The sequence below is a fragment of the Engystomops pustulosus genome, chromosome 6 (assembly GCF_040894005.1).
Source record: "Engystomops pustulosus chromosome 6, aEngPut4.maternal, whole genome shotgun sequence".
Lineage (NCBI taxonomy): Eukaryota > Metazoa > Chordata > Amphibia > Anura > Leptodactylidae > Engystomops > Engystomops pustulosus.
In genome coordinates this window covers 113,554,711-113,581,834 of record NC_092416.1, presented here as the reverse complement: position 1 = coordinate 113,581,834, position 27,124 = coordinate 113,554,711, and the positions used below count along the sequence as shown (strand labels likewise).

General features: G+C 40.0%; 1 protein-coding gene across 3 annotated transcripts in view; it reads left to right on the top strand.

Annotated features, from left to right (window-relative positions):
• RIPOR3 (RIPOR family member 3) overlaps window positions 1–27,124 on the top strand; it is a 195,464-nt gene that overhangs the window by 122,139 nt on the left and 46,201 nt on the right. For all 3 annotated transcript variants that reach the window (XM_072110625.1, XM_072110623.1, XM_072110624.1), the window contains 7 exons: window positions 468–546; window positions 7,033–7,056; window positions 9,334–9,387; window positions 17,631–17,780; window positions 18,902–18,965; window positions 20,531–20,574; window positions 21,334–21,459. In XM_072110625.1, the coding sequence (XP_071966726.1) occupies window positions 468–546; window positions 7,033–7,056; window positions 9,334–9,387; window positions 17,631–17,780; window positions 18,902–18,965; window positions 20,531–20,574; window positions 21,334–21,459 (541 nt within the window). The remainder of the gene's footprint in view (window positions 1–467; window positions 547–7,032; window positions 7,057–9,333; window positions 9,388–17,630; window positions 17,781–18,901; window positions 18,966–20,530; window positions 20,575–21,333; window positions 21,460–27,124) is intronic.

Below are 27,124 nucleotides of genomic sequence, written 5' to 3'. Positions count from 1 at the left end.
GTATTCATATCATTCTAATATACTCTACAACCCCTTGGGAGAAGTTGCAGAGGCTTAACTAAGGTGGAAGAACGCTTTTAAACAATAGGAGAAATGTCAGACTTTATGAAAATTATGTCACTTGTCCATTTTTTGGCCTTTGGTAAAATGGGCATCCTTTAAATGAATTCACTCAGTAACCTTGTGTGTTAGATGTAATCACATTATTGCACGTCCCATATGTTGACCTCTCAAGTTTACTGCCACATGGCGCTAATCTACAAGGTTATCGGATATTATCAGGGCTTGTATTTTCGTTGTTTCTCGGCCTGGAGTTTCTAGCTGTTCTCTTAGTTGAAGGATGATGTTTCTTGGAGATTACAATCTGAAAACATGTTCATTAAACTCAGCATTTTTCTTAAAAAGCACTGTGACCTGTTTTGTGGTTTGCATAAAAATAATTGGAATACCCTTGGCTAATTTTGTAGTGAGTACCTTGAAGAACATCAAACACAGCTGGATTTCCTGGCAAGCCAACAGAAAGACATAAAAAGAAACTCCAGACTGGTAAGGGTTCTTCATAACACATTTTACTGGAGAGCTGCCTCCAGCCAAAGTCTTTATAGAATTTATACCTGTTATTTTCTACTCATTCAAGCTCAGATATAATTACTTGGGGACTGTTTGTCATTGAAAAATGTGTTGTTTTACAGAAAAAAATAACACTCCAGTCTTATGCAGAAATATACTATGCTAAAATATTACCTTTATATCATAACTAAATGAAAAAGGAAAAATGTGTCTTTTTTGTAAGAGCTCCCAAATGTAAACTATAAACAAGAGTGACACTATTTTTGATTGAGCCACGCTTTTGTTATTTCTATTTCTTTTCCATTTCAGACCCCTAGCATACAACTACAGGTGGTCCCCTACTTAATAACACCCGTCTAACAAATGACCCCTAGTTACAAAAGGACCTCTGGATGTTGGGAATTTACTGCCTTAGGCTACAATAAACAGCAATAACAGTTATAAAAGGTGTCTGCAATTAAGCTTTATTTTTAATCCTGGTTCTTATGACAGCTCAACAATTTTTAAATCCAATTGTCACATAGGCCAAAAAATTTTTTGTCTGGAGCTACAATTATAAAAAAATACAATTCCGACTTACATACAAATTCAACTTAAGAACAAACCTACAGAACCCATCGTACGTAACCTGGGGACTGTCTGTACTAATATTGGAGACTTCATAGCAGATAATACCCCTTAGCAGCCTAAAATACTGGAGTTGTACCACACCTTTGCTAGAGTTAATATATAAAATTTTGTCAGAGATTGATCTTTGTTTCATCGGTTCAAAGAATGTTCTATCAGAACTGTGCTGGCCTTTTTAGATGTTTGTCTTTTAGAGTTCAAGTCCAAACTAGGCTTTTTATTATGAGACTTATTATTATTATTGACTTGCACGTGCAGTGAACACTCTGTATTTACTTTCACGCAGTCTTCTCTTTATGGTAGATTTGGATATTAACCCCTTAAGGACGCAGGGTTTTTCCGCTCATTTCTCGCTCTCCAACTTCAAAAATCCATAACTTTTTCATTTTTACGTGTACAGACCTGTGTGAGGGCTTATTTTGTGCGTAACAAATTTTACTTTCCCGTAATGTTATTTATTTTAACATGCCGTGTACTGCGAAGCTGAAAAAAAATTCCAAATGTGGAAAAATTGAAAAAAAAAAAAACGTTCTTGTGGGCTCAGTTTTTTCGACTTTGACTGTGCACTCAAAATAACACCTCAGCTTTATTCCTTGGTTCAGTGCGATCGTAGTGATACCAAATATATATAGGTTTTATTGTGTTTTAATACATTTTCAAAAATTAAACGAATGTGTACAAAAAAGAAATTTTTTTTTTTGCCATCTTCTGACGCTAATAACTTTTTCATACTTTGGGGTACGTAGCTGTGTGAGGTTTCATTTTTTGCGAAATGAGGCGTCGTTTTCATTGCTACCATTTTGAGGTCTGTACGACATTTTGATCATTTTTTATTTCATTTTTTATGTGATGTAAAAAGGTGTAAAAGTCGCATTTCGGACATTTGGGCGCCATTTCCCGCCTCGGAGGTCACCGCCGGCCGTAACCGTTTTTATATTTTGATAGATCGGGCATTTTGGGACGCGGCGATACCTAATATGTTTGTGATTTTTACTGTTTATTATGTTTTATATCAGTTCTAAGGAAAGGGGGGTGATTTGAATTTAATATTTTATTAATATTTTTTTATTTTTTAAACTTTTTTTTTCCACTATTTCTTAGACCATCTAGGGTACATTAACCCTAGATGGTCAGATCGCTCCTACCATATACTGCAATAGTTCTGTATTGCAATATATGGCATTTTTGCAGGTCATTCATTACAATGAGCCACTGGCTCATTGTAATGAATCTCCTGAAGCCATGTAGCCTCGTGTCAAAAGAAGACCCGAGGCTACCATGGCAACCGATCGCCACCCCCGATGACGTTCGGGGGTGCGGCGATCGTAAAAAAAGATGGCGGCGCCCGCGACTTTGCCGGCGGCAATGACAGGGTTAATAGCCGCGATCGGTGCAAGCACCGACCGTGGTTATTAGCGGTGGGGGTTTTCTGCAAAATGCAAAAACCCCCACCTTTGTATGAAGAGGACTCAGCCCGTGAGCCCTCTTCATACACTCCTTATACCTCTGCGCCGTAGAGCTACGGCGCAGAGCGTTAAGGGGTTAATACATTGGCTACATCCTGGAGAGTGCTGTTCACTTGGTCGCTGTTGTGAAGGGGTTGCTCTACACCTTGGAAATTATTCTGTGATCATCCACCACTGTAGTTTTCCATGGGCATTCAGGTATTTTTGCATTGATGAGTTAACCAGTGCTTTCTTTCTTTCTCAGGATGCAGCTTAAAGAAAATCTATCATCAAAATCAAGCACAATAAATCAGGGGCACTTACTCATAGGTCCAGGCACTGTGACTGTGGTAACCTTCTTATATTTGTTATCCATGGCCTTCCATCTAAAAGAAACTTTTAAAATTATGCTAATGAGCCTGAGGGGCTATGGCTGAGGGGGGTTTTGAGAGCCCCTCAGTGATGTCTTTTCACTGGTTTTTGCAATGAGCAGAGCAGATCTCACCTTCCCCTGCACTTCCTGCTGCTGGTAGATTACACAGGCAGAGTGAGGAGGGAGAGAGCAGGGGGATGGTGAGATATGTTGTGCTTATTGTAACAAGTGAAAATTATTAGTATAGTTTAAAACTTTTATTTTAGAAAGAAGGAAGCCATGGATAACAAATGTAAATCTATAAAAAACTACTTTAGTTAAGACTTTTAACCCATAATGCTTCTCAGGTGGTCCTATTTGGAATGTTCAAAACTTGACAATGAAGCATTCATTTGGATGTACAATTTATACATTTATGCTGGATAAAAGGAATAAACAAATCTCAAAGTTTTTTGTGCTGTTTGTCTCGAATATGGCGATACCCCACATGCATTACCTGTTGTATGGGGATAAAGTAGGGCACAGAAGGGAAGGAGAGCTTTTTAGATTTTGGAGAAATGCAAATAAGTTTTCCAAGGTGTTAAATGGAAAACAATACCTCCTGTTGCTACCTTGAAAAGCAGCCCCCTTAACATCAAGTATGACCTACAAGAAGTCTAAAAACATGATGTGGGATTAAGCCAAACCAGTATATCTATTCCCTAAGGAACAGACTCCCAAGTCTGTTCCTTAGGGAATAGATATACTGGTTTGGCTTAATCCCACATCATGTTTTTAGACTTCTTGTAGGTCATACTTGATGTTAAGGGGGCTGCCTTTCAAGGTAGCAACAGGAGGTATTGTTTTCCATTTAACACCTTGGAAAACTTATTTGCATTTTTCCCAGAATTCCCTGGTGGAGCATCTATGGCTTTAAGTCTCCACATGCCTTTAAGGTGGCCTTAATTGGCATTGTCTCCTTAAGGAGAACACCTACTGTCTGATCTTAGATTTTGGAGGACAGACTTGATGGAATAGTGTTGAAAAGTACCAGAACAGTCGAAACCCCATGAAAGACACCATTTTGGAAAGTACTCCCCTCAATAAATCTGTCAAGAGATACAGTGGGTGTTTTAACACTACAGATTTTTCATGGAACTTAATTCACTTTAACCCATTGCCGACGTGCGCTGTAATACTACGGCGCACGTTGGGTGCGGGTACAAGGAGAGGGCTCATGGGCAGAGCCCTTTCTATAGCCGGTAAGTCTTTGCTCCATATTGCATTTTTTTTCGAGTCGAGTCGAGTCGAGTCGAAAATGGCATGTTTTGCCATTTTGAAAAATATAAAAAAATTCATTAAAAAGTCATCAAAGGTCACACAAAATGATACCACACACAGCTCTGTATACCAAAGTATGAAAAAGTTATTAGTGCCAGAAAATGGCAAAATGAAAAAAAAAATTGTTTTGGAGATTTTAATTTTTGTAAATGTATGAAACCATTATAAAACCTATACAAATTTGTTATCCCCGTGATCGTACCGACCCAAAGAATAAAGTAGACATGTCATTCGGGGCGCACAGTGAAAGACGTAAAATCCAATTTCACTGCATTTGGAAATTTTTTCCTGCTTCCCAGTACACGGCATAGAATATTCAATACCATCACTATGAAGTACAACTTGTTATGCAGAAAACAGGTCATCACAGAGCTCTATATGTATAAAAATAAAAAAGTTATAGATTTTTGAAGGTGGGGTTAAGGGGTTAACTCATGCAAGTGAGGTTTTTTTTGGCCCCAGAATATTTATTATCAGGGCTTAAAGAAGAAAATACACCCAATTGTTTGTGACACTATTTATACCGAATATGGAAATGCCTCATATGTGGTCATAAACTGCTGTATGGGCATACAATGGGGCTCAGAAGGGATGGAGCGCCAATGGCTTTTTGAGTGGATTTTGGGTGTTCTGTCACATTTGCAGAGCCCCTGAAATTGCAGAACAGTACAAAAACCCAAATCAGTGACCCCATTGTGGAGTCTTAAGCCCTCAAGTAATTTCTCAAGGGGAATAGTGTACATTTATGGCAGCAAATGTACCATTAATTTATTTTACATATATGAAGATGGTGATGCGCAGAGTGCGGTGTATGGGGTGCACCAAATCCTGGATTTTTCTCTACTATTCTCTAGGTTGGCAGGGGTGCATTCTGGGAAAGTCAAAACTTCCCCATAAATGCTAAACATGTGGTATATCCTGATTTAATCACACACAATTTATAAATTACTATTCCTGCCACAAAAGAACTTTATAATGATACCATTTTTTTTGGCCGTTCACTGTATAGCATAGATCACATATTGCTTAAATGCTGAGTCAATGGGCCATATTTATCAGGACCTCTGCGCCATGCAATCCACCACCTTCATGCCAGTGGGGCGTGAATGGGAGGCGCGGCCGGCCAAGCGAAAGGCCCATCCAGCTAGGAGTAGACCGGCATGGGGTGTTACTGTCCCTGCGCCGGCGCACTTGCTGCCACTGGCAACTTTTCTTTCCGCCTCTTGATGTATCGCCCTGCGAAACTGCAGCGTCGGGGCAATCATACGCTGGCGCAATCACTGGAGTCAATTACATAGATATTTCATTAACATAGCTTTTTCTGTTTGTGTAGTTTTACAAAATAATTTTTTATTTTTTTTTTAATGATTCACCATCTTCTAAGAAGCTTAAAGGAAACCTACGACTTCGGATAGGGCTTATAAGCAACACATGCCGTGCACCAGCTCAGGGTGAGCTGGTGCCGGCACTTACCTTCGTTATGTTTTTAAACTGTTTTAAAGCGTTTTAACACCATATTAATGTTTATATCCGAACTAGCTTCCCCGCGCTCGTCGCACCATGCACGCTACCACTTCCTATTCAGATGCACGAGCGGTCGCGCGCATGGTGCGCCGAGCGCGGACCTCGGTGCGGGGAAGCTAGTTCGGATATAAACATTAATAAAGTGTTAAAACGCATGTCATGCACCCTGAGCTGGTGCACGACATGTGCTGCTTATAAGCCCTATCCAAAGTGGTAGGTTTACTTTAACATTTTTATTTTTTTATTGATGGAGCTGTTTTATGCTTATTTTTGATCTTTTTTGTAAGATAGTTGGGCTAAAATAAAAATTTACAGATGTGGCAATACTAAATTTGTGTTGTTTAGATGGAGATTTTCACTTTTTATGCATGAACGGTACTTGTAACAGATAGAGGACTTAAGACATTTTTATTATTTTGTCTTTATTATTTTTATTTGTAAACACACTTCAAATTTAATCACATTTCTTTTTAGTCCCTTTATGGGACTGGAACAAGAGATTATATGACATATGGCGGTGTATTAAGTGTATACCCGGCGCAGGTAAAAAGGTGAGTGAATATTATAGGATTAAACAGCTGTTATTGTGAGTATGATTATGCCAGCTTCTCATCCTGTGCGATTTCTATGATATACATGCACATCAGGATGCACCTACAGACTGCATTTCCTGACATACATGTATGTTTAAATGCGTTAAGGATGGCTTGTTTCACCTGCATGGAGAGCTCCTATGACCACAGCCAAGTCTTCCAAATGCAAGCACCACAACTCAAATCAACTCCAGGCCTTTTATCTGCTTAATTGAGAATGACATAATGATGAAATTGCCCACTGCTGCCCAAGAAACAGCCTTTGAGTCAATTGTCCAATTACTTTTGGCCCCTTTAAAACTAGGGTGGTACATGTTAAGGAACTGAAACTCCCAAACCCTACAACCAATTTTAATGTGGATTCTCTCAAATGAAAGATGAGAGTCTGGACTTTATGATCATTATATAACTACAACCTGAATATGTTTCTGTAAACTGGTAAAAAAACATTAAAAAAAAACATTTGTGTCTGTGTCCAATTATTTCTGGACCCAAGTGTATCTGTATTTACATAAAATCATAAAGCATATGAAGTCAAAGAAGTAAAATTAATAGCGATGTCTATTGTCATCTATTACAGGGCTACGTCTATGACCTGGACAAGGTAAGTCTTTGCAATTCACCATCACTTCTATTACAATTAAACAGCTATTCCTATTTTAGCCGTTAATAGCATGTTGGTATAGCACTGTGGCTCTCTTTCTGGAGTGGACATGAGCCTTCTGGGAGCCTTCCGTTTCCCCTAAGCCCTCAGATTTTAGTGAGAAGAAGGGTTAAACTTGCTGAACTTCACCATGCCCACTCATATGTTTCTATATCAAAGATATGTCAACTACATTGTATCAAGTTGTTGCCAATAGTGGGCAGGTCATTGCCAAATCCATTTGTAAAGGAAATCACAGCACTCAGTAAAGTTTTGAGATGTGTATAACGTAATGAGTTCTATTTCTCAAGCTGAAAAGCAAGTATATCTATTACATTTATTATTATATTTATTTTATTTGTATATTTATAACTAGTATACAATATTTAATCTACCATCAAAATCAAGCATGACAAAGCAGGGACACACTCTTAGATCCAGGCATGGTGACTGCGATGATCATCTTATATTTGTTATCTATGGCCTCCTTCTTTCTAGAATGGTAGATTTCCTTTAATTTAACTCAGCGTGTATATGATCCCAGCCAGATAAGACACTGAAGAGCACGGAAACATTTGTGTGATAACTATCTGGGATTTATTCTAAACAGAATGGTGGCTCAGTGGTTAGCATTACATCCTTGCAGCGCCTGTGTTCAAGGCCAAGGTCAACATCTGCAAAGAGTTTGTATGTTCTCTCAGTTTGCGTGGTTTTCCTCCCAACCACACAAAACAATGGTAGGTTAATTAGATTGTGAGCCCCACTGGAGACAGGGACCGATTTGGCAAGTGAAGTAATCTGTGTGCCCTATATAAATAAAGCAACTATTACTACTATTATTAACCCCTTAGCACTCTGCGTCCAAAATATCGAACGCAGAGCTGATGCCGGTCGAGCATGAGATCTGAGCCGAACCGGCATCGGTATACAACTAACAGTTGACATCCCAGTGCAACACCTGCAGTCGGAGTGGGCTCCAATCGCGGGTGTTTAACCCGTTAAATGCCATGGTCAGCATTTAACCTGCCTTTGAGGAGTCTTTCCCCCGCGATCGCCCCCACACAACCCGCGCCTTCCAATCAGGACCCAAGGGCTGCCTGTGCATAGGCTGACACTCCTAATACCCTGCAATACATCAGATGATTGCTAGTTCATGTCCCATGGTGGAAATAGTAAAAAAGTTGAAAAAAAATAAATGTTATTCAATAAAAAAATAAAGCAATAAATCAATAAATATGCCCATAATCCCCATAATATATAAAGAGAGATATAACACAAAAAAGTTTAAATCATAACGCAAACATATATAACCCCGCATATATATAGTATCACCACGTCCGTAACAACCCGTAGAATAAAAGTAAATAATTATTCAATCTACACGATGAACGCTGTTAAAAAAAAATTTTAAAAACCTGGCAAAAATTATGATTTTTAGCTATTGAATCCCACAAAAAATTCAATAAAAAGTGATCAAACAACATCTGTACTCCAGAATGATACTGTTACAAAGTACAACATGTTCCGCAGAAAACAAGCCATCAACCAGTGACATAGCCAAAAGAGTGAAAATATTATGCCACTTAGAAGACGGTGATGCAAAAATGATAGATTTTTTTCCCCAGATTAGGGTTTTATTTGGCCAATTTAGTAAAACTTAAGAAAAAATATTCAAGTATGGTATTGACACATAGAATAAATGTAACATGATTGTTAGGCTATACGGTGAAGGCTAATGATAAATCTCCCCCATTATCTTGTTTTATGATGCACAGGGCCAACATGTTACATAGTGACTGACATCTCCCGTTTTCAACTTTTTTCATGCATTCTTCTGGGGATAGTTAAAACACTGTATGTTGTCATGTGCTACGAAAAGCTTATTTGCAAAAAGATAAATTGTCTCTGGAAAGCTTACAATGTGCCCTACACAATGCTGATTTCATTGTGAGATGACTCCTCTAACTACATGCTGATTTCATTGTGAGATGACTCCTCTAACTACATGCTGATTTCATTGTGAGATGACTCCTCTAACTACATGCTGATTTCATTGTGAGATGACTCCTCTAACTACATGCTGATTTCATTGTGAGATGACTCCTCTAACTATGTGTTTATGGAAAAGTAAGGCCAGAAAACTGGGCAAGGATTTTTTTTTTTTTAACCAGCCAGTTGTATTTATGGAAATAAATGTTTAGAGTTATTAAACAAACTTTTTTTTCATTACCTTTTAAGGAAATTCGCTTGTTTGAGAGACACATTAGAAAGCTGGAGTTTCACATAAGTAAGGTATGTGAATTATGGTGATTTTTAATCTCTACATATAATAGATGCATGTTTATATTAGAATGGGGAACATGCTTATTGCACATGATTCAGCATCATTTCCCCATCTGGGGGACAGATGTCATTGCTGCTGCTTTACACATTCTTTAAATGCATGTCCTATGACACATAGATTCCTACCACATATTTCTTCCAGTTCTTCAGTTTAAATATGCTTAATGCTAACTGTCAAGACCTTTATATTATAATGTAAAGCAGCTACAGAAAAAATACTAAGAGTTGCACGTTACAGCCAAATTTCAGTCCTGATTTATTCATTTATTAAAATAAAATAGTATGTTACCATAGATTGACTGTAATTAGGCAGTTCTGGCGAGCAAAAGCCCCATTTCTGACAGTTTTGTTGGTTCTGCGCTCCGCATTGCACTTTGGTTGTGATGGAACAGTGAGCAGGACGGACGTGGGCATTTTGTACAGCTGAAAGCTTGACCAGGTTTGACCTGGTCTAAAATGGTTAAACCTTGCAGAGATTCATTCTGACGGAGAGCACTTTTGGATTACTAAAAGGCTATAGCCCAGTGCACCTCTGGGTATTAAGTAGCCTAGGCCAGCCTAGCCTATACCACCCATTCTATACCAGAATATACCATTTGAACAAGAAGCTTGGGTATAGTCTAGTCTGGGTGAGGAGCGCTTAGCCCTTTCCATCTCCACCAGAAACTTCCCCTGGTTGTGTGAACAAGATATTTAAAGTTTTTTTTACGTAAAAGGAATGTGAATTTAATGTTAGGTTGCATTCACACATTTTATTTCCATTGCGTTAATACAAACCATGTTTATGTAAATGCAACTTGAATGCAATGTTTATACAATGCTCACGCAATGTTTACGTAAACGCTGTGCGAACACAATATTAGCTTACTTGAATCAAATTCCATTGATTTAAACCATGTAAAAGCAACCTGAATACAACTTATGATGGCATGCAGGCTGCAAACGTTCGTGTGTAAGGCCGCGGTCACACGTACCGCTAGACGTCCGTTCATAGCACGACGCTAGCGCACAGGGGGAGGTCCTCGGCCCCAACGCACATGCGTTTCCAGGGAAACGCATGCGATTGTTAAGCCGATCGCATGCGTTTCTCTGGAAACGCATGTGCGTTCGGGCCAAGGACCTCCCCCTGTGCGCTAGCGTCGCGCTATGAACGGACGTCTAGCGGTACGTGTGACCGCGGCCTAATAGGCCTTATACCACAGTTGTGTAAATGCTATGTGAACGCATATTAGCCTGCATTTACACATTTTTATTTTACGTTGCATTAACATCACATTGCTTTAAACCACTTTTATGTAAAAGCAACGTAAGCACAATGTTTATACCACATTTATGTAAATGTTATGTGAACGCAATATTGGCCTACATTCACACACTTTTCATTTAAATTGCATCAACATTGTATTGATTTAAACAATTTTTATGTAAAAGCAACACAAATGCAATGTTTATACCACATTTACGTAAACACTACATAAACACAATACTACATTGCGTTCATTTAAGCCATCTTTATGTGAACGCAATGTATATGCACTTGCATAAGCTCTATGTGAGTGCATTGTTAGCCTGCATTTACACACTTTTCATTTACATTGCGTTTACATTGTGTTAACATCACATTGATTAAAACTACCTTTATGTATAAGCAACAAGAACATGAGTTTGAGGGTGCGGTCACACGTTGCAGTTAAAACTGCATCGCAATCAGCTTTGAGGTGGTTTTAGTGCAGTTTTGTCAATTTAGCAGTTGAAAGACCTGAACTGAACGGGTGAATTTGATTTTGAAGGGGAAACCTGCTCCACAAATGTCATTCACCCATTCAGTTCTTGTCTTTCACCTGTTAAATTGACAAAACTGCACCTAAAACCTCCTCAAAGCTGATTGCGATGCAGTTTTAACTGCAACGTGTGACCGCACCCTCATACTACATTTATTTTAAGGCTATGTGAATACAAAATTAGCCTACATTCACACACTTTTACATTGCGTTAATATCACTTTAACTCTCTGGGTGCGTTTGCACGTTGCAGTTAAAACTGCATCGCAATCAGCTTTGAGGAGGTTTTAGGTGCAGTTTTGTCAATTGAACAGGTGAAAGACATGAACTGAACGAGTGAATGACGTTTGTGGAGCAGGTTTCCCCTTCAAAATCAAATTCACTTGTTCAGTTCATGTCTTTCACCTGTTCAATTGACAAAACTGCACCTAAAACCACTTCAAAGCTGATTGCGATGCAGTTTTAACTGCAACGTGTGAACGCACCCTCTGCAGTTTTCTACTGCTCCAGTGTGCTAGCTGCGGGAGCAGGACCCGGTCTCCGGGTGTCATCAGGGGTGAACCTAGCCTCTCTGCTGCCTGAGGCGAACTATAGAAAGACGCCCCCAAGCATTTCCCCCTCCCCCCGTCAGGTCAAGTATAGTTATATACTATGCTTAATGCAACTATTCAATTGAGACCTCAATCAAGAGAATGGGGTTCGCTGTATTGCAAATTGAAAGAGCAGCTGGTCGCACATGCTTGCTGCTGCTTTTCTAATTTCTGTGGCACTGGCAGAGATACCTGAGCGCCGTTCTCGGCTATCTCCATCAGTGCCATACACAATAAATGGACCATCAATAAGCAGGTCCATCCTGTCATTCCATTAATTTGTGGTACCCCCTGCCCCCAGTTCTCATGATCTGTGCCCCCCCCCCCACTGATCAGCAAGTTATCCCCTACAAACACAGCTACTGCCACCTGATCTACATGCAGACACAGCTACTGCCACCTGATCTACATGCAGACACAGCTACTGCCACCTGATCTACATGCAGACACAGCTACTGCCACCTGATCTACATGCACACACAGCTACTGCCACCTGATCTACATGCACACACAGCTACTGCCACCTGATCTACATGCACACACAGCTACTGCCACCTGATCTACATGCACACACAGCTACTGCCACCTGATCTACATGCGCACACAGCTACTGCCACCTGATCTACATGCGCACACAGCTACTGCCACCTGATCTACATGCGCACACAGCTACTGCCACCTGATCTACATGCGCACACAGCTACTGCCACCTGATCTACATGCGCACACAGCTACTGCCACCTGATCTACATGCGCACACAGCTACTGCCACCTGATCTACATGCGCACACAGCTACTGCCACCTGATCTACATGCGCACACAGCTACTGCCACCTGATCTACATGCGCACACAGCTACTGCCACCTGATCTACATGCGCACACAGCTACTGCCACCTGATCTACATGCACACACAGCTACTGCCACCTGATCTACATGCACACACAGCTACTGCCACCTGATCTACATGCGCACACAGCTACTGCCACCTGATCTACATGCGCACACAGCTACTGCCACCTGATCTACATGCACACACAGCTACTGCCACCTGATCTACATGCACACACAGCTACTGCCACCTGATCTACATGCGCACACAGCTACTGCCACCTGATCTACATGCGCACACAGCTACTGCCACCTGATCTACATGCGCACACAGCTACTGCCACCTGATCTACATGCACACACAGCTACTGCCACCTGATCTACATGCACACACAGCTACTGCCACCTGATCTACATGCGCACACAGCTACTGCCACCTGATCTACATGCACACACAGCTACTGCCACCTGATCTACATGCACACACAGCTACTGCCACCTGATCTACATGCGCAAACAGCTACTGCCACCTGATCTACATGCGCACACAGCTACTGCCACCTGATCTACATGCACACACAGCTACTGCCACCTGATCTACATGCACACACAGCTACTGCCACCTGATCTACATGCACACACAGCTACTGCCACCTGATCTACATGCACACACAGCTACTGCCACCTGATCTACATGCACACACAGCTACTGCCACCTTATTTACATGCACACACAGCTACTGACACATGATCTACATGCCCACACTATTGTACACTTATCATTCTTTCATATAGTTAGATGTGGTCAGGCAGCCATTAAGGGACATCATCTCTCCAAACCCAGGACCGTGAAGGCTGCAGTGCAGCAGTAGGAGAGAGCACAGGATGGGGCAGAAGCTCAGAGCATTTCCTGCTCTTCTCACTTTCTTGTCCCCTCGCTCCCTCCTCCCCTCACATCAATTCCGCATCAGCATTAGTATACACACCTTTCTCATGGAGGGTCTGCCGGACACTCAAATGGACTGGCTGGGTGGCTGACAGGGAGAGTGACTCCCTGCGCTGGCTCTATGCTACTGGTGGTTACAACTGTGACCAGATTACATCACAGGGTAAGCGTCCGCTGACTAGCCCGACTGTACTGTGGTGTGCAGCAGCATAAGCTCCGCCTTACAGCACAGTTGACAGTCATTCCAGTGCAGGACACTAATGTTGCTCTCTTCAACCTGCCACCCCCTCCTCCTGCTGACCAATATCTAGCCAAGACGTGGCAGTTAGGATTATTTTTATGTGCCATAGCCTGGCTCAGACTGGCTGCTCTTTATCATGTTGCCGCCCCCTCATTGTCCACCAGGTAGCGCCACCAGAGGCGACATTCTCAACTTGCCTCATGGGTGATGCGCCCCTGGGTGCCAGAGGCACCCTGGAGACACTATGGAGAATGGAGATGCGGTTTGTTACCACTTCTCCCTTCTCCGCACCTTACAGCATTGCGCTGAATTAACACGATGCATATAGGAGTGGAGCCGGCGCGGCCACCGGCTCCATAGACTCGGCAGTCACATGATCGCCAGGTCCAAAGGGGTTAAACAGAGCTGCTGGGTTTTATTAGAACTAGTCCAGCTCTGATCAGAATCCCCAGTCACAGGTGGTCAGTTCCCCTATAACTGAGGCTCTTATAGATGTCTCAGTTACAGGGGAAAACTTGTAAAAGAAAAAAAATAGTAAAATTTTAAAAAAAAGTGAAAATGTCCCAAAGAGAGACCTCATGGGGGACTTATAAAGTAAAGAACACAAAAACATATATATATATATATATATATATATATATATATATATATATATATATATATATATATATACAATGACATTTCCCCATATAATAACAAAAAAATCCCCCGCTACACTACAAAAAGCATCTCCATAGTCGCCCTGTTTACCCGAGACTATGTATTACATATCAAAACGACCAAAACAAAATAGAAAATTCATTAATAATGTTCATTTTGAGTTAATTTGAAAATAAAAAAGTTCGATAAATTACAAAAAAAAGCCACCTTTTTCCCACTTTTATCCCCCCCAAAAAAAAAAAAAAAAGTTAAAATTTTACCTTTTTAACTAGCGCTATTTGTCCCCAAAGAAACACAGCAAAAAATATTAAGGTAGCATGCAAAAAGAAAAATAAGGTTATGGCCCTTAAAACAGCGCTAAATTAGCTAAAAATGTCCGGTAACTAGAACCTTTTCAGGACGGTTCACTAAGGGGATAATGTAAATGCAATTTGAACATGTTTACACCACATTTCCCTAAACACAATGTAAGCGCTATGTGTCTACATCACTGTGTCTACATCAACGCAATAATTACAAATTGTTTACATAAAGGCAATGTAAATGGGATGTTAGGCTACGTTCACACATTGCATTAACATCACATTGATTATCACATTGTGTTTACATTTTGTTTATGTAAACACTGTGTTTACACCATATTTACATAAACTGTTGTATCCAAAGACAACTATCTTGTTTCTAAGGGACAAAATGTGACATTTATTGTAAATTATCTTCACACATGGACATTCTTTAATAAAACGTAATTGAAGAAATGTCTATTTATGGCAATGTGAATGCCAAAATAAGAATAGGTTTCTAAAAGAAAGCAGTTTTTGATGTTCAAACCAGGTTTGGAGGAAAAATAAGAGGAGGTGAATCACTATTATTTGTTCTTACCCATTAGGAGTACACAACTGCATCAGAAAAACGCAATGGGACTTATTTAATGAGGGTCCGGCGGCTGCATTTTCCCGACTTGTTGGGGATACTAATCACTGTTATAAAATGGCTAAGGAGGGTATGATCTGGCCTAGGCCACTTTAGCCCCCGGGTATAGTCTGGGCTGGGGATATTCTCTGGTCTGTTAAACGGGCAAGGTGTATGCTGGTGGAGGCGAAATTGAGACTGGTGTTTAACCCCTTCCCAGGTCCCGGTGCATGGAGAGGGCTCGCGGGCCAATCCCTCTCCATAGCCGGTAAGTCTTTGCTGCATATTGCTAGCATATTGCTAGCACCGATCGCGGGTGCTTTCACCGCGATCGCCGCCGGCAATGCTGCCGGGGGCTTCAAAAAGATGGCGCCGCCATCTTGGCGCGGATCTTCGCTCCCCGATGACGTCACGGGGAGCGGTGATCCGTTGCCATGACAGCATCGGGTCTCACGAAGGCCCGAAGCTGTCTCGTTTTAACCCATTCATTACTATCAGCACATTGTAATGAATGAGGAGTAAAATCCCCATATACTGCCATATTGCAGTATGGCAGTATATGGTAGGATCGATCAGACAACCTAGGGTTAAAGTACCCTAGGGAGTCTGAAAAATAGTTAAAGTAAAAGTAAAAAAAAGTTTAAAAAAAAAAAATTATATTAAAAAAACCTAAAAATTCAAATCACCCCCCTTTCCCTAGAACTGATATTAATATTAATCACTAATAAATACATAAGGAATCACCGCGTCCGAAAATGTCCGATCTATCAAAATATAATAACGTTTTTTCACTGCGTTTAACCCCGTAACGGAAAATAGCGTCCAAAGTCAAAAATGACATTTTTTTGCCATTTTGGAAAATATAAAAAAATTTATAAAAAGTGATCAAAAGGTAGCACAGTCCTAACAATGATAGCAATGAAAACGCCATCAAAAGTCGCAAAAAATGACACCACCCACAGCTCCGTACACCAAAGTATGAAAAAGTTATTAGCGCCAGAAGAAATTTTTGTACAGGAGATTTTAATTTTTTTAAATGTATGAAAACATTATAAAACCTGTACAAATGTGGTATCCCTGTGATCGTAGCAACCCATAGAATAAAGTAGACCTGTCATTTGGGGCACACAGTGAAAGCTGTAAAATCCAAGCCCACAAGAAAACGTCGCAAATGTGTTTTTTCACCATTTTCACTGCATTTGGAATTTTTTTCCCGCTTTCCAGTACGTGCCATGGAATATTAAATACCGTCACTACGAAGTGCAATTTGTTACGCAGAAAATAAGCCATCACAGAGCTCTTTATGTGGAAAAATAAAAAAGTTATAGATTTTTGAAGGTGGGGTGTGAAAAATGGAAGTGAAAAAACTAAAAAAGGCCAAGTCGTTAAGGGGTTAAAATGGGAGATCTAATAAAGTCCCCCTAATGTTACTAAGATTACCAGGGTCCTGAAAAGGAAATTTACCTAACAATGCATAGTTGCATACTGTACTCTAACACCAGTAAAATACATTTTGGTTTAACCAGAAAATGATTCTGAACTACAATCATTAACAATGCTCCTGCCAGAAGTCCAGCACTTTGACCTTGATGGAGAGCAGCCTTCTATCTCGATCATTTGTTTTTCCTGTCCATTTGACTGTAATTTAGGAAAGTCCTTGTCATCTGATTGCTTGAATGGAATGTCCCACATTTCTCAGGAAATAGCTTCATGTTACCCTGTAATTTGGAGGTCACCAAAAGATAATATTCTCTCTGCTGGCAGATACCATCAAAGCAAATGTGACTTACACAATATGCATTTCTTTTGGAGGACACATTCCATGACTACACAAGGACCCCAGTGCTCCAGCTGATCATATTACAGAATGAGGATTGTATTCTTCTCTCTGTCTCTGTCCAGAGTTTTGAACCAGACATAGAAGCTCAGTTCACTTGGTACTTGCTTAATACTTTATTTAAAAAATGTTATTTTTTGGTATTTCCTGGTATTGATGGATAGTGCGCTCACTGTGCCCACTGGCAGATATTAATGGAAATCAGGACCAGGCTGATTTTTTTTTCCATGATGAGATGAGGTGACAAAGCCATCTATGATGATGCAATATGTAAGAGGTGTTCTTAGAAATGCTCAGATAAAGTTGTTCTGTTGACTAATGTATATGGTCAGAATCTCTTCTAGGAATTAACCAACACCATAAATACACCAGTCTATTAATTATATTCCCATAGATCGAAGAGCTTTATGAGACCTACTGCATCCAATGGCGGCTCCGTGTTGGAACATGCAATATGAAACATGCATTTTCCCTTTCTCCATCAACAAAAGCCTCAAGGGAGAGTCTAGTTGAACTAAGCAAAAATTTCCAGGAATGTACAGAGGTAGGATATTCTCTGCATTTGGTAGTGGTTAAATGGTCCTACACTATGCATAGTACTAGTTTTCTATCCTACTGATACCCTCCTTTTTCTTAGTTGTCTGTCGTTAGTTTTCTTAGTTGTCTGTGTTTCATCCTCTTTTGTGGACTCCATTATACGATTGACATTAGAACACCCTAAGTCTGAAAGTTACTAACACCAGATGTAGGCACCTATTTTTTGTTGGACACTTTCAGTTGTATTTTCACATTTTTCATTTTGTCTATGCTTTACAATTCTTTTCTGTTTGGTTGGGCATAGGCAATAAAATCAATATCCAGATCCAATAAAGCAGCTTCAGTGCATTATGTAGCTATCTGTCTGTCTAATCAACATAGAAGATGCTTTGGCCTGTAACAATGACAATGTCCTCAATACATGATGAAATATCGGTATGAAAAGAGTTTGCTGACATGCATGAGTCTCGTATATCATGTCCTGCCTGGGAGTCCAGCAGGCATCTGATTTACATTATGACAACAGGCTGGGAATGTCCATAAACAGTGTGGACATGCCAGATACACGTGTGGAGGATGAGGGAGGACAGATGTTAGTTGTCTCAATATATATAGTGGAGTCTTGATAGAAATGAGCTGAGAAACCCCAGCAGCTGGGATATTAATAGGCTTCCTGGTCTTTTTCATTTTAAATGTGGTGACATCTCTGAATAAACCTAGTGACTTCCATGTACTAAGCTTAATCTCTGCATCTTTCTGTTAATGGACCAGAACTCTTTAAAAATAATGTTTTTAATAAACCTTTAGAAAACATTAATTGCTGTATAAGTTTTCAATTCAGAAAGATTTCTGTATAGGAGAGTTACAAGGATTACTTAGAAATGTCACCACATTTAAACTGAAAAGGAGGAATTCATTCTCTGCCTGCAAAAATAAATGAAAAACAAAGTCCATAACACAAGTCAGATCTGCAATTTCCCCATCTGTGTTTGTGAATAATGCTTTGAGCAAAGGAAATCCATGGACCTGAGTAATATTGAGAGAGGGCAGCCAGGATGTCACTCTGATGTCCCAGGTCAGAACATGCCAAAGTCTTTCTGATCTTGTATTTGTTGTATCTCACTCTAGGACATGTGCATGATTGAAGGAGCACTGGAAGTCCATCTAGGAGAATTCCTTATTAAGATGAAAGGTAATTTTCACAATTTACCTTGTGTAAAAATGGGTGCAAGTTATAAAACCGACCATCTGCACTGACATGAAGAATACACTCTCTATGCTACTTAGAATAAAATAAGCAGGCACAGACGACTAGCTTATGCAAACCTCTCACTGATTATCTAAATGCCACCGTCACAATTTCACATTTAGGTAGTTTCCCTTTGAGAGATCTACCTTAAAAGCCAGCAGACAATGGCTCCTGTAGATGATGTGCATTATGGAAAGCACGGGGTAAAACTTTACGGCTCAAAATTTAATCTATGACGTTCCCTGGGTCACAGAGAGTGGCTGTGCAAAATTTGGTGATTGTAAACGTTACAGTGCAAATTCCTTTTGCGGACATACATACACACACACACTCAGTTTGATCACATTTGCGCTATATTAAGAATAGGTATACCATATAAGCAACAACCAAATTCATATCTTTGTTATAAATCTATTTTCCTCTGATATCAAGATTCACTCTGTTTTGATAAATGCCTAGCTTCCACACAATAATAGAGTTGTTTTTTTTCAAACTTTTTATATTGAATATGCTTATATTTAAATTGTATTTAAATTGTACTAGGTGTACATTTTAAATCTGGTGACCCTGACCAGACAACCTGGTTCACACTCCTGTCTGCAATTTCCACTTTTTTCCTATGTTGCCCCCAACCCACCCTCTGTAGTTTAAGCACAAAGCTAAAGACCAGGTCAGCTGCTTATTCTACCTCTTTGCACAGAGATAACAGAGATCTGGCAGGTTCTGTAGGTTTGTTCTTAAATTGAATTTGTATGAAAGATGGAACAGATATATTTTGTAAAGGAAACCTACCACCAGGATCAAGCATTGTCAACCAACCACAATTACATGTGTTCTCTCTGGCAGGATCTGCCTTTCTTTTAGCTTGTTATGCCCTTTTTTCCTGAAAAAAAGCTTTAAAAATTGTGCAAAATGAGCCTGAGGGGCTTCATAGCTGTTAATGGAGCCTGAAGCCCCACCAGCTCATTTACATAAGCTCAATGATCAGCAGGCACACAGCTACATGCACGGTTGATAAGGTTAACCCCTTCACGATTGCCATACGGCTGTATATAAGTACATGCACGCTCTGCATCTGTAGCTGAACCTCGGAAAGGGTGATGGAATAGTGCTGTCCATATTTATAACATATTTTTATGTAAAAGTTTCTATTTTAACTGTGACTACAAATGTGGAAAAAATAAGCTTTTTTTTACATTTTTCCAATTATTGACACATTTTATAATGAAAAGAATATGTGATTAATATGATTAATAAAAGATATTATATGCTGCTGTTGACCTAACTATAGTAAAAATGCCAATAAATAATATGTCCTGTCATGTTATTTATTCCCATCCTTTTGTAACATTGTAGGTGGTTATTGGCTGAGAGGACAGTATTGTATGGTTGTTAGTGTTGCACTTGTGCAGTGAGGGAATCATAATTTAGTAAAAACCTGGATGCTGTTTTATAGTTCTTTTTCCCAAAAGTTTGAGTACTTTTAACATTAACCTTGACTTTTCTAGGTCTGGTAGGTTATGCTCGGCTTTGCCCTGGAGACCACTATGAGGTAAAGTAAATACCTGCAAAAAATATTGTTTTTCAGCTGCTTTTGAAAATGAAACTGAACTAATGCTATAAAATACCTAGGATCCAGTAACCATAAAGCACAGGAAGAGTGAGCTGTGGAAATGCAGCCAACCCTACTTCTATATGGTGTAAAAAGAATACAGTGTTTATGATTAATTACAATCCTTTAATCAGGAAATGACATCCAGATATGGCAACAATATTTATGGCTGGGTCTTGTGATTGTGTTACAAAACATAGAAAACATCTATTCTCTTTGAAGAGCACATAATCCTACTGATATTAGGAGCGTTTGTTGTCCATGGTTGATCCATTTTTCCCTGACAGACAGAAAAAAAAACATTGGATTTTATAAAGGTATCTCATTGAAAATGAAAAATGAAGCAAATTTGTGCATGCTTCATTGTTTTTTTTTTTCATGACCCATGGTCACCAAAAAAAGAATGGTGTCTGAATACACCTATGAAATGCAATGAGACTGTGTGCTGTCTGTGGAGAAGATGGACAGGACATCTCTTTTATAAAGATTCCTAGTAATTAACAGGAAAAGGTCACAAATTCCAGTTCTGCAATGGACATTTATCCAGTCTACAGCCGGTTCTACACGTGAGGGAATAATTACTGCTGTACAATGTCAGAGTTAGGTTGTAAATAACCAGGGTCTACACCCACATGTGTTAGTACATTAGGGAGGTGTAATATGTATCCCATTTTTAACTACTTGCATGCTGTTTTTTAGGTGTTGATACGTTTGGGCCGTCAGAGGTGGAGGTTAAAAGGGAAGATAGAAACAGATGACAGCCAAATGTGGGATGAGGAGGAGAGAATATTTATACCAAATCTTTGCGAGAATTTTGAAATCAAGGTACAGGGTATATGTCATAATTCCTGGTTGATAAGCCAGCTTTGTTCAGTTTATGTGCTCATATTGTAATGATATTAAAGCTCCTTGAAGAAACTTATAGTTTTCAAATACATTGTATAGTAGGGTAAGGAAATAAATGGTCTGCTCATTGTAACGACAAGTGAAAAGACATCACTGAAGGGCTCTGGTAATGCTCCACCCCTAGAGCCCCTCAGGCTCATTAGGAAAATTTTAAAAAGTTTGCTTTAAAAGGAAGGAGGCCATGAATAATAAATATAAGAAGATTACCACAGTCACAGTGCCTGGATCTATGAGTAAGTGTCCCTTACCATGCTGGATTTGATGGTAGATTTTCTGTAAACTCAGTTGGGGTATTTTTAGATAATTAACATTTTTTACTTATTATTGAACATTTCTGTTGGCTGAATAGTAATAACTATTACAGTTCCGGCGTGGCTGGAAAAAGACGCAAGTCCATCAAGTGCAACCTTTAAGAATTAAACAAATGTTTTTCCCCATAACCCGTGATATTTTTTCTCTACATAAAGTTATCCAAGCCTCTCTTGATCATGTACATAGAGTCTGCCATAACAACCTCCTCGGACAGAGAGTTCCATAGTCTCACTGCTCTTAAAGTAAAGAATCCTTGTCTTTGGAAATAGTAGAACCGCCTCTCCTCTAGGCGTAGAGGATACCCCCTTGTCCTGTTCACAGGCCTAGGTATAAAAAGATCTTTGGAGAGATCCTTGTACTGTCCGTTCAGGTATTTGTACATTGTAATGAGGTCTTCCCTTGTCTTTTTTTAGAAACTGAATAACCACAAATTTTGTAATCTGTCATTGTATTCTAGTCGCCCCATTCCCCTAATAATCTTGGTTACTCTTGCCTGCACTCATTCCATTTCTATCATGTCCTTTTTATACACTGGTGCCCAAAACTGTACACAATATTCCATGTGTGGTCTCACCAGGGATTTTATAAGGGCAGAACAATGTCCTTATCATTAGAATCAATTCCTCTCTTGATACATACCATCATTTTATTTGCTTAAGCAGCAGCTGTCAGGTTCGCCTGGCTTTAGCAGCAGCTGCCTGGCTCACTAAAATTAAGTTTACCATTTCAGCATTTCTCCACCCATTCCTCCAGCTTCCACAAATCTGTCTGCAATGCTATACTATCGGGCTCAGTATTAATTACTTTACACAGCTTAGTATCATCTGCAAATATTGAAACTTGAATGTGTAAACCCACTACAATGTCATTAATAAAAATATTAAAAAGAAGTGGCCCCAATACTGACTGCTGTGGCACTCCACTGGTAATGTCAACCCAATCAGAGAATGTGGCATTAACGATGACCTTCTGTTTTCTATCACTAAGCCAATTGCTTACCCAAATACACAGCCCCAGCCCCAGCAGTCTTATTTTATGTACCAACAATCAATTGCCGCTTTGCCGCATAAAAGTCCAGATATACAACATCCACAGCCTCCCCCAGGTCCAATCTGGAATTTACCTCCTCATAGAAGCCAATCAGATTAGTCTGAAAGGGCTGACATGCTGATACTGGGTTATAAGGTTATGTACAGTGAGATACTCCAGGATAGCATCTCTAACAAACCTCTCAAATATTTTCCCCTCAACAGTGGTAAGACTTACAGGTTTGTAGCTTCCAGAATCATTTTTTGTATATTAGCACTGCATTTGCTATGCACCAGTCCCGTGGAACAGAACCAGTACAGATTAGAGTAGATTTCAGCACTAGTACTATTACAGTTAAATAAAATAACACACCCATATATTTCAGATTGAGGCAAAACTGTGTAGTGTAGTTTTGACTTTAGCAGGCAAATAAATGAGTGGTCTTTCTATAAAACCAGAAGAAAAATATTTAAAGAGAAGCAGGAGTTGCACTGGATACCAAATATAGCTTTGGAGCAGATATTACAGGTCCAAGGTTTCTGTAGTTTCCCTTAGTAAGAGACAGCTTGTGCTTAGGCATACAAGTTTAGGGGGTCATTTATCATATGACAACATTCCTGCACCGGCGTTTGACAAAGTCCCCGGCCCTCTGTACACATCAAGAGTGCATATTTCACCCTTGGGGTTAACGTGAACGTGGAAATAATCGCAATTGCCGGTGGTTTGATACAAATTACAATTATATCAGGGCTTCTACACCAGATTTCTGGCATGGTAGGCCCATGGGGGAGGGGATTTATGATACACTCATGCCACGGCTTATGATGGAAGTCCAGCCCTCCGCCACCACCGGATACATTAAGAGGCTTAGGCTTCCTAATATATGCTGCACAGCCACCAAGCCAGATACATGCATTTCTAGGTCAGGTCCTAATTGTTCGCTACAGCGAGTGCAGAGGCCCACTCCCCCACCATCAGCGCGCCCATTCATGCCCCTTTGCAATAGAAGCCCTGAAATAATCATAATTGCTAGCCAGTTTTCTGGCATTGAAGCACTGATAAATGTCCCCCCTTATGTGCATTTCAGCTTTAGACTGAACTGTCATCCATCTTTTGTGACTATAATAAATCTGGCACATTTTAACTGTAACTTATGTATAAAGAGAACCTTTTACCAGTGACCCCCATCATCACAAACCACACACAGTAGCTTTTATATGTCTTTAAACATGTTCCACTGCTGCATCTATTCGTGGTATTAGACCTAGCATTCTTCTAAAAAAGATTTTTTATTGATGCCCGGTCATGGAGATAGGGGAGCTCCAGCATACAGCCAATCTAGCCCACCTCCTCACTGACGCTGACATTGATAACCTGAACTCCCTAATGAAAGAGGACGTTGAGAAAGGGACCTCTGTGTGTTTCTGAAAAGAATTCCTGAGGACAGGGTGAATGAGGTTTATTTCTCTTTAGGCCGCTGTCACACGTACCACTAGGCGTCCGTCATAACGCGACGCTAGCGCACAGGGGGAGGTCCTCGGGCCGAACGCACATGCGTTTCCAGGGAAACGCATGCGATTGTTAAGCCGATCGCATGCATTTCTCTGGAAACGCATGTATGTTCGGACCGAGGACCTCCCCCTGTGCGCTAGCGTTGCGTTATGAACGGACGCCTAGCGGTACGTGTGACCGCGGCCTTACACATTCATCGTCTCTCTCTGCCTCCTCCTTCTCTGGGTAGTGGTTATCAATTTAGCCCAGACGAGTCATATGCAGCCTCAGGAATTCTCTTCAGCATCACAATGAGGTCTCTTTCAATCTCCTCATTTATAAGGGGTTCTGGGTTAACCGCGTCAGCCTCCATAAGTGATTAGAGCCACTATTCTTCTAAAGAAGATTTTTTTTATGCTCTTTGTTACTTAAGATCCAATCATGGAGAGCTCCAACAAATAGTTAAGCTACTTCCCCTCCTTGACTGGATCTTTAGTAGCAAAGGGCACCAATAAAAGTCTTCTTTAGGAGAATAGTGGTTCTAATGACATGAGCAGATACAAGAGTGAAACATGTATAGAGACTTCTAAAGGTTCTCTGTGTGGTTAATAGGGTGGTCACTAGTGACAGATTCCCTTTAAACTTCCCATAGATAAATTCTTACCTGGGTTTTCCAATGTAATAGAAATACATAATAAAAATATTACATATATGATATTGGGCCCTTTTATCATTGTTGTATGTTTGGGGGGCTGCACATTTGCTGATACCTCTAGACTTTTTATACTGCATTTTCTATACCTTTCCATTTTGGCAGACCAGCCTGTAAAAAAAACTTTTTTGAGTGAAAATTAAGGGGGTCTTCTCAAAACCGTTCACTGTACTGCTTTACTGATGTTACAATATGTGAACATGTCCCAAATGTTTGTATGTATGTATGATTTTGTTTGACTTTCAGTCATTTTAGTCACTTTCATTATAAAACACCATTAAGGAAGGTCCTCTGCCACCAAAATTTACAGTATTTGGTTTCTAGATATACTAAAAGATCACTAATAATTTTCTTTATATTTGTGACCTCTTCTATACCGAAGAGTCTTAGAACAGCAGCAGAATAGTTACACTAACAAATGCCAGATACATATGGAACTTCTAAATGTGATTTATGACATCTGGCTGCCCTCCATGACTCCCCTCAGTGTTAAAGGTCTACAGGGTAAAAAGGTATGCATACCTAACATTATATATGTACACTCTGTGCATAGATAGCTTAGCATGTTGCACAGCGGCAGTCGGAATCTAACCAGCAGTGTTCCAATAAATCTACATGGGAATTCTACACTGTAATTTATGCAGTTAATGAGGAATTTTATTTTTCTAAATGGGCCACAAAAAATAAACAACTGCTTTCTAAATTGTCTGTAAAAAATAACTTTACTAAACTTACAACATAGTTGACTTGAACATGGTAGAGACACCAGTAATTTTTAAAGCTTAAAAGATATCTACCATTTGTTTTTATGCAATATAAACCAAACATACTGCAGGAATGCTGTAGCTACACTGCTGCAGAAACATATCTGGTTGAGTGGGTTTGAGTGGTATTATGAAATTATGATAATTAGGCTCTAATCTGCCACTTCTCATCACCCTAATTATGCACTGCTTCATCCTTGCCCTGCCTAGTATAAGCGGAGAATACATCATTACTGTGTTTCCCCTGACAGGCAGAAGTAATATGTTGCTGCAACATCCCCCAGCTGCTGTGTATGAGTCATCCAGCTCAGGTTGATTAGTCCTGTCTGGGCAGCTACTGTGTATGTGGAAGTAATGTGTTTAATGCCTGAATTTTATAATTGTTTCTTGAGCAAAAACTCAGTTCAGGGATTAAACAAGCTATGCTCCTGCATCACTGCCACTACAGTTTTGTCAAGGTATGTTTGGTTCACAATGCATAAAAACAAATGGTAGATTTCCTTTCATCAGCACTGTCAACTTTGATAGTTGGTGGTCCACCAATTCTGATTCGGTTGGAATTCTTTCTCTAGCCCACATGGTTCTATTGCAAATCAGTGTAAATATGGCCTTCTACTCTCAGATGGGGGACCACCAATCAATGAAGAGCATAATTATCACAGTTTTGGTTTAGCTTTAGTTACCTAATGTGATAAATTGGTTCTCTACAGATGGGGGATACTGGACTGGAGTAGACAGCCCGTCTCCTCCTATATGATAGTAGAGATCCAAAAATATTGGCATTAATTGCTTGGGAACAGTGAGAAAAGATAGGGGTTTCTAGAGGCGAACTCGGCTATACAGGACATCACCCTTTACTGACCTCACTTATAAGTTTACTCCTAATTTTGATGCTTTTTTTATCTTCATCACCACACTTACTCAAAGATCCAGACACTGTATTTGTTATCCCGGGCTTACTTCCTTCTAAAATCAACTTGAAAAAACAACTCTAATGAGTCTGAACCTCTCCTAGGGGTGTCACTAGAGCCCCTCTGTGCTGCAGCTTCACAGGCTGTTACATTGTTTTGCCCTCCCTCTCTTCTCCCTTCAGTACAGGGCCTGAGCAGAGGGGCTTTGTTAACACCCCCAGGACGCCACTACCAGAATCTTAAAAGTAGATTTCAGAAAGAAGGAGGCCATGCATAACAAATATAGGAAGATTACCTACCTGGATTTATGAGTAAGTGCCCCTAGTTTATCATGCATACTTGATTTTGATGATGGTAAATTTCCA